The sequence below is a fragment of the Limulus polyphemus genome, unplaced genomic scaffold (assembly GCF_000517525.1).
Source record: "Limulus polyphemus unplaced genomic scaffold, Limulus_polyphemus-2.1.2 Scaffold1404, whole genome shotgun sequence".
Classification (NCBI taxonomy): Eukaryota; Metazoa; Arthropoda; class Merostomata; order Xiphosura; family Limulidae; genus Limulus; species Limulus polyphemus.
Genome location: NW_013667014.1, coordinates 101548 through 118664, shown reverse-complemented (window position 1 = coordinate 118664; position 17117 = coordinate 101548). Strand labels below are relative to the sequence as shown.

The window sequence follows — 17117 nt, the reverse complement described above, 5'->3', positions numbered from 1 at the left end:
TTGTGTAGCTTTGTGCTTAATTACAAACAAACAAAGAAATAGAAAAAAAAATTGATGTGCGTCTGTGTGGATATTTTGGGCAAAACAACTTTAAAGTACAGTGAATAGCTTATCAAATAACGAAAAAACTAGCAACGCTAACAGCAAGAATACCCAACTAGCAACGCTAACAGCGAGAATACCCAATTGATGTCCTAAGGCAAGATTGGTCACTGAAACGTTTTGTAGTTTGCCTATTACGTATAATTAAGACTAGTTATTATTTATTATTTTTGTGGATTTTTAGCAACTATTCTGGTAGAAGTTGTTACGTAATAATATAATGAATAGGTTGTTTGGGAGGTGCAAAGCGGTCTCTATCGAGCGAGGTTTAAATTAAGGTGATCGATCAACATAAACCTTAAAAAAATTCAACTTATAAAAACAATAATGGTGTGCATGTGTGTGTGTGTTGTGTTTGAAAAAAGATACTTTGAAAAACATTGGCCGTCTAATCATATTGTATAATTTACTTTTGGAAAAGGCCTGTAATGGCTGCTTCTGAGTTTGTCTTAATCAAAGCTAAGATTTATGTTGTACGATTAACTTATGAAACGTGCATTAGATTTTGTATTAAAAAAAAAATCTAGCATATGTTATTGAAAGTTCTCGATAGATGGCGTGAGCTATGGTCAGTTACTGTTATGGTCATTGTACAAATTCATCTAAATAACAAAAGTGGATATCTAACTTTTTTGTGTTTGTGTGTGTGTGGACGATTTTCAAATACCCTATGGTTAAACGTCATTAATCTTTTTCCACCAAAAATTATATTATATGGTGGTTTTTGCTGCATTCAAATCACCTGTGATTTCCACACTTTTATTTATTTGAAGTCGTGTTTGTAAGTATTTTTGTTTTCTTTCTGCCTCATTATTATTGTTCATTATGCACTAGAGGTTTATGGTAAAGCATGTGTCAATGAACTTGTTTCGTTGAATTTGAGAAAACATGCGGGTACAGGTTGTTTGCTGCTTTATCTGTCGGGGAACCTAGAGTGCTGGTGGTTGAAACATCGTGAAGGCAATTTCCTTTTTAAACATGTAGATCAAACTACATGGGATCAAAAAATCGTTGTGGTCATTAGATATGGATGGGATGTCATGTTTGAAAATGGTTGCATAATATTAATTGATAGCTTACTCAACAGTAGATCTTATGTTGACTAACAGCATATATCATTAATAAATAGATGCACTGTTCGTTTATGCTACTACTTCTATCGTCTTGAGCTAACAACCATGAATGGTTTAATCCCACACACGCGCTACTTACGTTTCCTTTTCAAGTTACTTCCCGTCCTTCTTCACATCCTTGTGTTTTTCTTCATTACACCAATTCCCGTCGTTGTTCTTCTTTCTGTCTCATTTGTTACTATTGTTTATCTTCGCCACTTTCCACCTTCATTTATTTATTTAACGTGTGAATACTACCAAATGCTCTTTAATCTGGTATTTCTTATCGTTTTTGTTAGATCTCTAATTTTTCGAGACTATTTCATCTCTCTCGTTATTCTAGTTCCCACTGTATCTTTTTTCAATTTTATTAAAACACGTATTGACAAAACTCGAAGATATAGAACTCGTAGTAGCAAAATATAATAATATGGACTTTTATTTCCAGAAGTAGATAATTAGAATTTTTTCACTGACAGTTTAGTTTCGTTCTTTGCAACATTACCCTATGAAGTCATTTAAATCCATTTGTGTCACTATCTTGATTTCTGTTGTTCTCACAACTGATTCACTTCTTCTATCCCACTCTCCTGAGATATGATACCACGCTATGTGTCTTGTACACCCCTCATATCTCACCCTCCTGAGATCGGAAACCACACTATATGTCGTGTAAGACAGCTACACCCATCATGTCTCACCCTCCTGAGATCGGAAACCACACTATATGTCGTGTAAGACAGCTACACCCATCATGTTTCACCCTCCTGAGATCGGAAACCACACTATATGTCGTGTAAGACAGCTACACCCATCATGTCTCACCCTCCTGAGATCGGAAACCACACTATATGTCTTTTCAAATGCTTCCAACTATCATATCTCGAACTCATGAGATCTAAAACCACGTTATATGTCTTGTTAGACAATTCCACCCCTCATGTCTCACCCTCATGAGATCTAAAACCACGTTATATGTCTTGTTAGACAATTCCACCCCTCATGTCTCACCCTCCTGAGATCTAAAACCACTTTATATGTCGTATCAGACAGCCTCACCCCTCATGTCTCACCTTCCTGAGATCTAAAACCATACTGTATGTCTTGTTAAACAGTTCCACCCCTCATGTCTCATCCTCCTGAGATCTAAAACCACTTTATATGTCGTATCAGACAGCCTCATGCCTCACCTTCCTGAGATCTAAAACCATACTGTATGTCTTGTTAAACAGTTGCACCCCTCATGTCTCATCCTCCTGAGATCTAAAACCACTTTATATGTCGTATCAGACAGCCTCATGCTTCACCCTCCTGAGATCTAAAACCATACTGTATGTCTTGTTAAACAGTTCCACCCTTCATGTCTTGCACATTTCTACATACCATCTTTAAGCCACCTTGATTCTTCCTATTTTCATGTCCTAATTTTTTATGTTCACCCACCCTTCATAACTCGCTCTTTTCACTTTACACCTTTACATTAAATAATTATATATTCATTCATCTTTACACCTGATTCCTTGATTCTTTATCCTTACCCTTATTGATTCTTTTGACTTTTAAATCCTGCATTTTTATATTTTTCCACAACTTATGTTTCACTCTCTTACATTTTTTTATTTGTTTATCCATTCGTCTTTATAATATACCTTCTTTGACTTTTACTTATCGAGTCCCAAACCCCCTAACCCTTCTCTCTTCATATACAACTTATCTATAATTTTTACTACTGTATTTCACCCTCTCAGGCTGTTTTACTCCTCATTTTCTATCCTCAAACTTCTCAGTCACTGTACTCTTTTGGAAGATTTCAGCATCTTCAACTTTCTGTAAACTTTTTCCATCGCTTTTGTATAAATGATTGTTTACCACTATCACATTTTCATGTCACAGAATTCTGGACTGTTCTATATCCTTCATAATCCTTTATTTTTGTGGATTTTTAGCAACTATTCTGGTAGAAGTTATTACGTAATAATATAATGAATAGGTTGTTTGGGAATAATGGTTTGAAAATAATCGCTTTTATAAATTATTGGAAAATTATTACGGTAAAATTCCAATACTTGATCAGGCAACAGTTACCTAAAAGGTAGCAATGATTGCTGTTGACTAATTGTTTTCTAGTCTCTCAGTTCAAAATTAGGGTTGGTAATGCGCATATAGTTCTTTATGTACACTTGCGCGAAACTTCTAAATATAACAATAGCGTAAACTCGTGAATTCTTTCACTTTATTCAATATTTGAATGCCTTATTTTGTTATCTTGTACATCACCTCCTTGTCTTTTCTCTAGGCAACAAAGAAAAGTAAATATTGAATCCAAAACCTGTAACACACCTGTATGTTTGTGTGCACGTTTTTATGCTTGTTTGTCATTAAGCACAAAGCTACACAATGAGCTATCTGCTGTGCCCATCAAAGGAATCGAACCCGGTTTCTAGCGTTATAAACCTTCAGACTTACCGCTAGGAGGCTCTTGTTTTATAACTTATCATCCAGATCACACTGAATAATGGTTTGAAAATAATCGCTTTTATAAATTATTGGAAAATTATTTTTAAAGTGAGTTTGTTTGTTTGTTTGTTTGTAATTATACACAAAGCTACACAAGGGCTATCTGTGCTCTGCTCACCACGGGTATCGAAACCAGGTTTCTAGCGTTATAAGTCCGCAGACATACCGCTGTGCCACTGGGGGAGCTTTAAAGTGAGAGTAAAATATAAAGTCGTGGTGAATTTATTATTAAGGTAATATATTTCAAAAAGTAACTGTATAAATGTTTCCTAATACAGAAATAAGTGAGATTTATAACGAAAGCAAGGTAGACAGTGGATATACTGCAGAATTAGGTCAATCGTGGACTTCCCACCAGAGGAGAGGGGAGGAAAACCCCTTATCCATTAACCTTGACGCCTCTGTGCTTTATATAAGTGGGAGGGCTTTACACCTGTTACTTTGAACTTTAACTTGCTCATTGAATCACCCGTAGATCTTGTGATCTACAATATATACTTACTATAGTACTTAATTTTTTCGTTGATGTTATTATTTAGAACGTTCTCTAAAGTTTAAAGTGATAATCGTTTACTCTTAAAACAAGGAGTTTTGTGGTAGGTGGTAAGTAGGTTGTCCGATCGAGTTACTGATAATTGAAATTCAAAGCGTAATTTACTACCTAATGAAAATAAAACGACAAGAACTGTAACTAAGGCACTGAACGAACGTTCACTAATGGATATGTATATATATGGATATATACTGAAAAATGAAACACCGGCGTCTTACAAAAACTAGTATCATAATCTAAATACAAATAAGTGAAACTTAAATATATTTATTTTATATCCTTTTAAAATAATTATACAAAAAAAAAAGAATCTGCTGTGTTGTATTTTAGTATGTTTACATTCAGGTTGTTGCGAATAGTGACATCTGGTGTTGCTTGTCATTAGTTACTTTCTTGCGTGTGCAAATATTTCTATTCTACATTAATGTATTATGTTCTTCGTTTTAAATTTTCGCTGAAATTTGAACATGATCTTTTAAAGGTACAATATTGTTGCTATGACTGTGTGTATATATACACACACACATATATGCATGTATTTGTTTTTAATTTGTAATTTATATTTCGTGGACAACGTACACCTAGATGATGAAATCATGGACTATTTATTATGATGCTCATGAATCATTTTTCTCCCAGGCCCGGCATGGCCAGGTGGATAAGGCGCTCGACTCACAATCTGAGGGTCGCGGGTTCGAATCCGCTTACCACCAAACATGCTCGCCCTTTCAGCCGTGGGGGCGTTATAATGTGACGGTCAATCCCACCATTCGTTGGTAAAAGAGTTGGCGGTGGGTGGTGATGACTAGCTGCCTTCCCTCTAGTCTTACACTGCTAAATTAGGGACGGCTAGCGCAGCTAGCCCTCGTGTAGCTTTGCGCGAAATTCAAAAAACAAACAAACATTTTTCTCCCAGTGGAACAGCGGTAATTTACGAACCTACAACGCTAAAATCCGGAGTTCGATTACCCGTGGTGGGCACAGCAGATAGCCTACTGTAGCCTTGCTATAAAACAAACAGATCTGTAATTTTTCTTGTAATGTTTGTCGTAAGGCTCATGTTCCTCATCGTTTGTTTTTTGTCGTTGTTTTTAAAAATCCCCCTGTCTAGCGTATTCCATGGGTGTTAACACATTTATATTCATGTGTTTATTACATGCTGCGTTATTATTACTTCATGACGTGACTATATATTTTTAACAAGTAAATGCGTCTTTTGTGTGTGTGTAATTTCTGAAAATGTTGGTTTTGTTTTGACGTGCTACTAGATTGGTAACGTTAACAAAGACTGACAGAGATACCCGCATTCCGAGCAGGTATAACTGCTTGTTCCTGTGGAAGGCTATTGGGCCTGCGGTCTTTTCTGGAATTGTCAGACAGTTCTACAACAATGTACTCATACTTGACATTCAATAATGTTCACCATCCATGAAAAAAATCATTTTATTAAAATTTTAGTTTAAAAATGAGTTATCATCACAGCATTACATCACAGAGTGTGTTTTATTGAAGTATTTCTTTGTAGACGCAGTTATCAATGAAAGTGCCTTGCTTTTCTTGCAACACTCATAAGATTTTCACTAAAGAAAAACAAATAATTTTTTAAGTTTTTTTATTGTTTTATATTTGAAACTTACTCCTTTTTTAATTTTTATTGGTTAAATCTGAAACATCGTTTTTGTAGAAATTTCAACTGTTTTATTTAGTGTTCAGCTATAAAAATACTGCCTAGTTATAAAAATATCACCCAGTTATGATTGGTGATGATGGGTGCGGTATTTTTCCGAGATCCGAGTTTTGGACGTATACATAGCAAGCTCCATTATAATGAGATTTGGTTTTCTCGACAATTTCGTTTGAATCCACTGTTATTCAAATATTTGTAATAGTTACCCATCATTATCCTTCTGTGAGTTCAGGTAGACAACCTCAGAAGTTAAAAAACATTCACGCGAACCCGTCTAGGAGGTGACCCACATAGGATAAACGACCCCTACAGGTAGGTTTCTTAACTAGATCGCCAAAAGTAACAATTTTTAGGTTATACTCAGGTAGTGTCAACAGATTTTTTTCTCCCCCTCAATTGAAAATATACAGATGGATAAAAGTGAGTAACATAATCAATTACATAAGACCGAGGCCAGGTGGCGTGTGAACACGCATTTATTTCTCCTATTAAGAACTAAGGCATAATATGTATGATTAGGACATTAGCTCCACGAGCACAGATTTGATTTAAAGAAAAAAAATGGTTCCTTCGAAAAGACAAATCATTAAAACTTTAAGTTAATTCGAAATAAAATGCTTATAATACGTTTAAGTCACGCAGTCGTTTTTGGTTTATGGATTTTTCACATAAAACTCTCAACACACAAAAGTATATATCTTACTTTTGCTTTGTAAATTAGCAAATTGGTAAGGTGCATTAAGTTACTATTAAGAAGACTGAGAACGTAGAATACTATAACAGAAATGTTAATGTGAATGAAGTAATGCCTAAACTTATTAATCAGTTAAATATACTTTATGACATTTTAATACAATAGAAACAGAAATGGTAATGTGAATGAAGTAATACCTAAACTTATTAGTCAGTTAAATAGACTTTATGACATTTTAATACAATAGAAACAGAAATGGTAATGTGAATGAAGTAATACCTAAACTTATTAATCAGTTAAATATAACTGACTAATAAGTTTAGGTATTACTTCATTCACATTACCATTTCTGTTTCTATTGTATTAAAATGTCATAAAGTAAATAGACTTTATGACATTTTAATACAATAGAAACAGAAATGGTAATGTGAATGAAGTAACAGCTAAATTTATCAGCTCTGTTCCCCGTTGGGTCGATATAAATTGATGGACTTACAACGCTAAAATATGTTTGCTTGTACTTATTTTTAATTTCATAGGAAGTCTTTATACGGACTTCATAGTGAAGACATGTTTAGTACTTCTGACTGTAATCTGTTTTACTATATAGGAAACATATCGTTAATGTGTTGACTTTATAAGGAGGAGACATCTGATCATACAGACTGTATAAGAATTTCCATGAACAGGCTAAAGCAGACTGTATAAGAATTCCCATGGACAGACTAAAGCAGACTGTATAAGATTTCCTATGGACAGACTAAAGCAGACTGTAAAAGAATTCCCATGGACAGACTAAAGAAGACTGTATAAGAATTCCCATGGACAGACTAAAGCAGACTGTATAAGAATTCCCATGGACAGACTAAAGCAGACTGTATAAGATTTCCTATGGACAGACTAAAGAAGACTGTATAAGAATTCCTATGGACAGACTAAAGCAGACTGTATAAGAATTCCTATGGACAGACTAAAGCAGACTGTATAAGAATTCCTATGGACAGACTAAAGAGTAAGATTATATTAGCCCGTACGGGAATCTGTTGGTGTGTGTTTTGTAAGGTGTGTTGTAACTAAAATTATCTAATATTAATTATGTACACTGTCTTACAGATTACCTTGTATGTCAACAATATATGCTGTTCCATCTCGTGGAAAGGAAAGATGAGATACATTGTAACTAGTTTAGAATATATTAATTAATCCGATTTTTTTTCCAAAAGTTTCATGTGAGTGTTATGTAGGTAGTATAACATTTATTAAAACCTAATGTCAGTAGGTCATAAACATTTATTAAAACCTAATGTCAGTATGTCATAAACATTTATTAAAACCTAATGTCAGTAGGTCATAAACATTTATTAATCCTTTTCCTCAGATTGCATATGTCAACGATTAGAAACTTACTCACTTTAGGCCTGTGTCTCATCCCCCCTGGGGAAGGGGTTAGAAACTCATACACTTTGGCTCTTTGTCTCATCTCCTTGTGGAGGGGGTTAGAAACTCATAAACTTTGGTCCTGTGTCTCACCCCCTCACCCCTGGAGAGGGACGAGCCTATCTCAAGAGATGACACGGATACTTGAACAAGTTGGTATGAGTTAGAGATCTAGAATATTTGGTGATGTATGCAGCGTCGGACTTTGGTATACTGCACTTTTTATGTTTGCTCTGAATTTTGGGCGGTATATCAGAATTCCCCTTGTCTTTGTCGTGTGAGGACGTCATTAGAAAAGCCTTTCATGCTAATAACAGAAATTTGTAAGTAGATACAATTCACAGCACACTATTGTCAATAAATATTGTTTATTTGTTCACTCCTGTTTGTTTCTCTACTTTGGTGTCCAAGTTCGAAACTATTCTCTGCAGTACATTTTCCAAATCTGCCTTTTGCGGATATTTTGAAACTTATCTGTCGGATATCAATGTACCTGAATATCACATGAAGCAAGCACTTTCTATTGTTGTGTAGGTTCTGCAGGTTCTTACGTAATGTTTTGAGAAGGAAATTGAACTGATGCTTTATTTATTTGTTTTAGAGCAAAGCCACATTGGGCTATCTGCTGTGTCCACCACGGGGAATCGAACTCCGGATTTTATCGTTGTAATTCCGTAAACTTATCGTTGCCCATCTTGTGGATTGAATTGATGCAACAAGTAATATAATTATGACCTAATTTAATGTTATAATACTCACTCATTATATAAAGCCCCCCAATGGCACAGCGGTATGTCTGCGGACTTACAACGCTAGAATCTGGGTTTCGATACCCGTGGAGGGCAGAGTACGGATAGCCCATCGTGTAGCTTTGTACTTAATTACAAACAAACCGAAGATAAAGCTTCTTATGCCTTTCTTCATTGATATATATAGAAATACAAATAAGCGTAAATATACATTCTTCCTTCCGGTGGCTTAGCGGTAAGCCCAGGGCTTTTAACGCTAAAATTCGATGTTAAGACCCCTGTAATGGACTCAGTACAAATAGACCATTGTGTAACTTTGCGCTTGAAATATATATATATAATGACACTTTTACTATGACATTCTGTAATAATCATTAAGTACGCGTTATAACTGTAATCATGTTATTAAGTGTGCTGGTTTACATGAAGATTGTTCCATATTTTTTTTGTATTTTAATTTATACTCCTATCTATAGGGACATCTTTCATATAGCTTCAGAATAAGTAGGGGTGATCATTACAAGGCGCAACTAGAATAATTTCACGGTCATGTTTAATCATGAGGAATATAAAGTAGAGGACAACAGAAATGGTAAGCACGCGCAAACTGAAACGTCGTAGCCAGTGTTAAGGTAGTGGAGAGAACCAGAAAAAGTGTTCTAGTTAGATGTCCGGTTAGTGGTAAGACGAAACGATAAACAAACCTTATTTGAAATGAGATTGAAGTGTTTGCGTCAACTAAGGGGAACAAGGTTTAACGCCTTTATATAAATATCAAAAAAATATATTTCGTACAATAAGGACTAAAAGACACGATTAATAACAAGCAAGCGTCTCTGTGTTGAAGCTTAGGTTTAGAATTCTTTGATATTACCGGTTTGTCCAAAATATGACCTTTAATTTGAAATACGTATGATATAACCATGCCACAAGTTAAGGCCTGGCGTGGTCAGATGGTTAGAACGCTCGACTCGCAATCTATGGGTCGTGGGTTCGAATCCCCGTCCTGCTAAACATGCTCGACCTTTCAGTCGCTGGTAAAAGAATAGCTCAATAGTTGGCGGTGGGTGGTGATGACTAGCTGCCTTCCCTCTAGTCTTTCATTGCTAAATTAGGGACGGCTATCGCGGATAGACCTCGCGTAGCTTTGCGCTAAATACATTAAAAACCAAGCCGTTAGTTAAGGATATTTCAAGTGTTTACTGGCTTTTTTTTTTCTTTTTGAAATGTCTGTGAATTAATTAATTAAACCATCGTAGTTTTTACCTTGGTTTTTTCTTCTTGTAATAAATGACTTTCAACTCTTTCTTGCTATAAAGTGGATGTCTAATGATACTAGGCCTCTCCAGTTGTTGTGGTTTTTATTGGAGACGTAAAATCGAAACTTCGAGCAATAAATGGAGGTAGGAGAACGTGAATAATAAGTGGAGGGAATAGAACGTGAATCTATCCCCTCTATTATATGTTTTTGGACAGAGCGCAACTAGATCACTGTGTAGCTTTGCGCTAGAAAAACATCATGAGGTTAACTCACTAGAACTTACGATAATGTATTTGATTATCTTCCATGATGTCAGAAAAAACACGTAGGTTCAAAAAGAAGTCTTGATACAAAATGATAAAAAAAAACTTATAACCCGAGCGCTTTCGGAAGGTGACACAACTTCCAGACTATGAAATTTAATGTGAGAAATGCATTACATAAATCTATTCAGTGATAAATGTAAGCCTCTCAATAAAGTGACATATTAGTATCCCATTTTTTATCGTGTATTTTGGAGTTGCTTTCGAAGAAAGTCTGTTGTGAAAAGTCTTTCAACCTAATTGCCTGACATATCCGCTTCTCCTCGCCAGCGGTTTTTGACGTCAAGGTAGATAGCGGTTGTCAAACGGAGTTAGCAGCCTGTAACAAGGTGTTTGTTTTCCTGTTATACAAGTAACCCGTATTGAGGACGGTACGTATAAATAACGACAGCCAGTCTGTTGGACCACATTTCACGTACATTTGTTTGCTGCTAGATCGCATGGTGGCTGCACCGTGATGAATTATGGGACATATGGTTTAAAGTAACGTTACTGCGGTTTGGTAATTCTCCGAATTTCCCTTATCAACCATCATATTTGTTGAGTGTAACGAGGACTACTCACCACGAAGTTGATGAAATGACCACGTGAAATCATCTCGCGCATAACGAATTTCGCGTTCGCTTAGGGGGAAAAATTGATGTGTCAGTGTAAGCTAGAAGTAGAAATTTGACCCGAGAAACAGCAGATGTATATGGACGTCTGAAGGGGGAAAAAAACTGGCGGTAACCACAACAAACCAGATAACTACAGTGTTGCAGGGTTTCGTTGAGAAGGTTGATTCATACGCACGAACAGTTGATGAACAACAAAGCAATCGGCGTGTGTTTATGTTTGTGTTACGTACATTTAATGAATGAATTGACCTGAAAAAAAGAAAAAATCTGACGAGATTTATCCGCCAGGTCGCAGAAAATGTATGGAAAATTTTTTGTGAGGTCTTGAAAGACAGAAAAAATAGTGTAGCTGCATCATACCAGACTTATCATTAAATAAGTGGTGATTTATATACACATGTATAACTTGAAGAAAGAGTTTCCACGGAAATCCACATTCTGTGTAATGCTACGGAGCAACGTGGTAATTAGTATGTGTAAATGACGACCTAAACTGTGGATGTAAATACGAAAAACTTCGCTCACATTCACACTTGCCGCGATAACTAAAAAACAGCTGGAATTAATCAGTTATATTGTGGCACATTAGTGATCAATGTCAGAAGACGTTGTGACTATACTAACCCTAAAGGTGGAGTATTTTTACTGAAAATATCTTTATTTATGTACCTGTAACTCAATAGACTAAAATATAATAAGAATAAGAAACAGGATCGAAATATTAGGCTAGTAGTAGGAAGATGTTCAGACCACAAAACTAAAAAAAAATTAGTTTTAAGTACAATCAACATTTTCATTGTTTCATGAGCAGCCTAGTTTATTTTACTGAAGATGGCCACAGCGTATCAAAATGATCACTGGATTCAGGATGTAAATGATCAATATTCTGAACAATTACTCGCTGTTATCCAAGAGTTTCCTGACGCAGAATCTGCCGATAACGGCAACTCCAGAGGGCGGAATCTTTCTGAATCAACATCTTCTATAAAGTCCTTATATGGAGAGAATAAAAGTAGTATTAAAAGCAGTGAGCCATTAGAAAGAAGTAGTTCGTTTAGCTTTTCGAACCGTTTTGGAAGTGATCAAGACCTTTTCTATTCTGGAAATAGAAGAAGATCTTTTACCAAAGTCCATCTTGGAGGCCAGAAGCCTTGTAGAGTTGAGACTGTTTATGTTGATAATGTAAGTTTGACTTCTGAAGTACATGATCCTTCAGACTATTCTGAATTCTCTTCGATAAACCAATTTGACGAAAAAGCAGCAATTAAAGAAGATGAGGAACAGAAAGGGATCCATGATCCTCAAGAAACAAATATTAGAGCAAGATCAAACGGTAATAACAGTTGGATATCGAAACTAGGAAATCAAAAACTTACCAACGGGAGCTTTGGCAGAAAAAATACTGTTCCCAAAGAGAATTACTACTGGTATGTGTCTCCCTACGGACGACCAACATGGCGAGACCACTTGGTGGGTGATGCGAATAGATATGAAGATTCTTTGAATATTTGTTACAGACAGCAGTGGGCAGTTGGTCTTACCAGTTATCAGTTCGATAAGATTTGTTATAACTTAAGCCCAGCTAGACAGTGGTTCAATGGTATTCGATCGTCTTCCACAATTTCACTGACGAGTACTCCGTGTGATGGTGTCTCAGAACTTTCCACTAATTCTTTCGTTCGATCAGTGGTCATGGATCGACAGATAGAAGAGCAGAGAACAGATGAGTCTTGGCCTGGACAGAGGCGAAAAGCGCGATCCTTATCTCCAGAAAGTCTCTTCTGGCGAATAACTAACAGGTTTCGAAAAACTAGAGATTCACGTGCACTCCGGGCTCGGAAGTATCGTTCAGCATCCGTAGATCATGTGTTTGGGATAGAAGACCAGAAACATAGTTCTAGGAACACGTTTACAAGGTAAGCTAATAATAGTTCTCGCCTTGTTTGGTGTAGTATTATACGATAATACAGCGTCTAAACGATAGACGAGTGAATATATTTACGAAAGTAATTGACCTACTATTGGTTTATCTGCACTAATATCTACTCCAATGCTTCGGAAGTTTGAGATTTCCTTATATCTTCTAACACAGTGGTTCCAAAACTGTTTTAGGCTGAGGATCCTTTGATGTGAATAAAACATTTGAGGCCCCCCCCAACCTATAACTTTAGCATGGTGATTGAAAAACAGTGCCGTAGTAAAAACAGTAGCATCTACATTCGACATTCGAAATACTGTATCATTTAATTAACTCAACAAAATTTGTATTTTTTATATTTGTTTTCGGCCCATTTTTGGCGGCTCCCTAGGAAAAGCTTCACGGCTCCCTAGGTGTCCGCGGCTCCCACTTTGGGAAACACTCTTCTAAGATAATTACATTTTGCTTCCAAGACGAGAATTACGCGGGAGAAAGCAACATCTACACGCATCTAGAAAGTAAATGTTCTTATCTTTATTTACATAGTATTCTGATAATGTAAACAAACTCAGAAATGCTAATTAAATATAATTCTAAAACTTTTTGAGCCTAAAAAGGAAGTTTAATAATATTGTGTATTGTATTTATCGTTTCCAGTATATACATTAGAATAGAATAAACCTCTATGGTTCTCAGTGATTGCAAGCTATTATATAGAAATCAGGTATAAAGAAGAGAAAAATACTCAAATGGATAAGAAAAAAAAAACTTCTGATATAACAAACAAGTTCCAAACATGGCGCGAGTAACACAAATCTCTGGGCAATATTTTTGTTTATTCTGAATTGAGAGGCGCGGGTTGGTCCTGTGGCAGACATCTGGATTTCGGAGCCGTTAAGTCGTGTTGGAATTCATGCGATAGCACAAAATATTCCTCGTCCTCTGAACTGGGGGCGTTATAAGAGTGCCAGTCAAAATTAGCTTGGATAGTAAGGGGCTCTGGTCAGTAGTTCAAAATTAGAGGCTGCGGCAGATAGCTTAGTCATAAATACAAAATGCAAATACGTACCGAATTGTGAAACGATCAGTTTCGTGTTTTAAATATAGCTTTACCCAAGCTATTTCAAGATCTGGACTCTTTCACAATGTTACTTGTTGTGTGACAAAAGCTGCGATGTCATAGTGACGTCATACAGTTTCTTGCTACTTGGGGAAATATAATCACTGCTCCAGATTTGTTTTATTTTCTAATCTTATAGTAAATCTGTAACAAGTCACTGTAAAGAATACGGTGTTTATACTTATATTTAAGCCTTTCTCTATAATAGTATCTCTTGACAATGTTATTTATTAAACATGTGTACTCCGCACGTTTTATCGTACATTCCATTCATATAATCTGTTTAAATCTGTTCTTTTTAAATTTCCGATTGAATATGACAACTCGCTCAGTGCTAATGTTGTTTTTGAAGTTCGAATATTATGAACTAACTTTTCTTTTTATATTAACGCTGTTGATCGAATTTAAAGAAATTCCGAAACGTCCGTATTTAAGATGGTTTTTGGTGTTACCGTGTTTATTATAAAACTTCGTTTTCCACCTGATGAATCAGTTGAGAATATGAACAGTGTTATGATTTTGAACTAGTTTTCTTATCTTGGATGAGTTGTATTGTTGAAACTGTAAGACTTTGTTTTTCCTTCTCCTTTTGCACCCTAGTGGCGCAACGGGCTTACAACTCCAGAATCCGGGTTTCGATACCCGTGGTGGGCAGAGCACAGATAGCCTATTGTGTAGCTTTGTGCTTAATTACAAACAAATCCTTCTCCACTTATAAAGGTAAAACAAAGGAATTAACGATTTACATTGTTATCTTTGTTCATTATGTTTACAGCTGGAGATTTTACAGATTTTCTCTGACTTTCTGTACGTCAACATTCAAACGCTTTGCTCTGTTGTCGAAACGAGCTAACACTTTCTCATGTGAATGTGCCGGTACTCGAAACACATAAATACTTATAGAGCTTTTTCAGTGGAAAAGGCCTAGTTACTCATTCAAGAATAAATATTTATATGTTCAGGTACTTTATGTAAGTGTATTGCGTATATACAATAGAGTCGTAGGTATATCATTTTACAGGACAGCAGAGGTTTGTCCCAAAGCGTTGACTGTACTCGTATTTCTGTACTGTCTTACTAATATGTCCAGTTACTAAAGTTTAAATCGTGCTCGTGCCAGTGCTGTCGTGACAACTTGCATGTTGCAGTACAGGGGGGGGGTGAATAAATGTTGGTATTGATCGTATCTTTGTGTAAATAGCGAGATTCTGAGACGTCAGAGAGTAATTAACTACTTGAACTACATTTAAAAGTCGCGTGGCGTTCGGCTTTTCATGTTCAACATGTGTGACTTGGTATTTGAGTCGACTCCCTTATTCCGTTAGGGATAGAATGAAAGAATCCTGTGGATGAACAGTTTTTTTCAAGGATTTTTATTTAAAAGGAACTTTAGTATTTTGTCGTTTCCTGTTCGGGCGGGGCCTTATATTTTTTACTTTGATTGAATATATTTATTCAGTATCAGGGTTCACAGTAGGGGTTTTACTTAAGAAAATTCCAGCCATTAAAGGAACTGCCGTCCTTTTTCCAGGTTAACCTGGATTTATCGAGAGTCGTTTAACATTTTTTCAGATACTAAGAGAGGTGTTGAGTTGTGGTGGTGTTTATAGGTTTTTAATCTACCAAGTTCTTATATAACATCTAATGAACGACGACAAATGCTTTTAAATGTTGTAAGCCTAGTTTGCACACTAGGTTCTAGTGCAGTTAGGCTACAGCTATTAATATTATCCTTCCTTCTGTTTTAAAAACGACTCCCGTACTAAAAAAGAAAACGTACATGCGTTCTTCTTAACGCAAAACCATGCGATCACATTGTTCACAATTGTGGATAAGTACCCTTTACGTTAAATAGTCGCTAGGTGGAGATTCAAAAACGAAGAAAATTATTCCCAAAATGGCTGCGCCAATAGTAAACACGTTATTCTTTTATTAAAAAAACTCCCACGTATTACGTTATATTGTTTCAATAGTGAGCGAGAAAATTACGTGCAGAATTGAAGTAAGTACGATTTCTGGTTTGGTGTTTGTTTGAAATTAATCACAAAGCTACACAATGGGCTATCTGCGCTCTGCCCACCACGGGTATCGAAGCCCGGTTTCTAGCGTTGTGAGTCCACAGACATACCGCTGTTTCACTGGGGGCTTCTGGTTTGAAAAGAGTAAAATTACAAAAATATCTTCATGATGTTAGGATAACAAGTAAATTAGGATATCAATTAACGAAAAAAAGGACGAAAATAAGAAACCCAATAATTTGAACGCTTTTGAAAGGTAAACCTTTCTTCTTCAGAAACAAACTGGTTAATTAAACATTATGATTAATATATCTTACAATTTTCATCAACTTTTTATCACAAGTATTGCTGTTGTCACACCTTATGTGGCAAATGACTTTATTTTGTAAGAATTTTAAAAAATTTTAAAACAATATTTCGTTTTTTTCTACTACATTTAAAAGGTGGCGCACTAATTATTCGAAGAATAATGAATTATTATTTTTCTTTTTAATTAACAGCTTTCAGATTATATTGATATCAAATAAATTTTGTTATGTAGAATTGATAATTTATTTATCTGGCTTTCATACACTAATGTTATTAGTTAAAATAAAGCAGTGTGAATTGCAGTTTGATACAAACATTTTAACTTATTATATGAATACAGAAGTACGTGCATATATATATATGAACTTACATATACTGTATATGTATATCTAATTACTGACATTGTGCTGTGTCATGTGATTAAACATTTCTATCAGTGAAACGCATGTGCTTGTTCACGTGAACCACGAGAAGCTCTATGCTTTCAGCCTGTACATCATATAGTGGTTTCAAACATTCTTCCACAGTTTTATCTTGGAATTACCGTATTTTTCGGAATATAAGACGCACCCTTATTTTGAAGACAAAGTTTTTGGAAAAAAAACTACAGTCGCATTTGAAAGATTTTTATTGAACAAAAAATTCAATTTGATACTTCAAAAATTAGTATATATATATTGTTCTAAACACGAAAGAGCTC

The 17117-nt window shown here is 35.5% G+C and overlaps 1 protein-coding gene across 2 annotated transcripts in view; it reads left to right on the top strand.

Moving 5' to 3' along the window:
- The window catches only part of LOC106463428 (IQ motif and SEC7 domain-containing protein 2-like), a 96285-nt gene that overhangs the window by 16762 nt on the left and 62406 nt on the right, over positions 1-17117 (top strand). Inside the window, exon 1 of one of the 2 annotated variants that reach the window (XM_022390917.1) lies at positions 10881-12968. The exons of the other annotated variant lie outside the window; for it this stretch is intronic. Within the exon in view, the coding sequence (XP_022246625.1) occupies positions 11884-12968 (1085 nt within the window). The 5' untranslated portion in view covers positions 10881-11883. Of the gene's footprint in view, positions 1-10880; positions 12969-17117 lie in introns of those variants that run through there. 2 annotated transcript variants of the gene reach the window in all.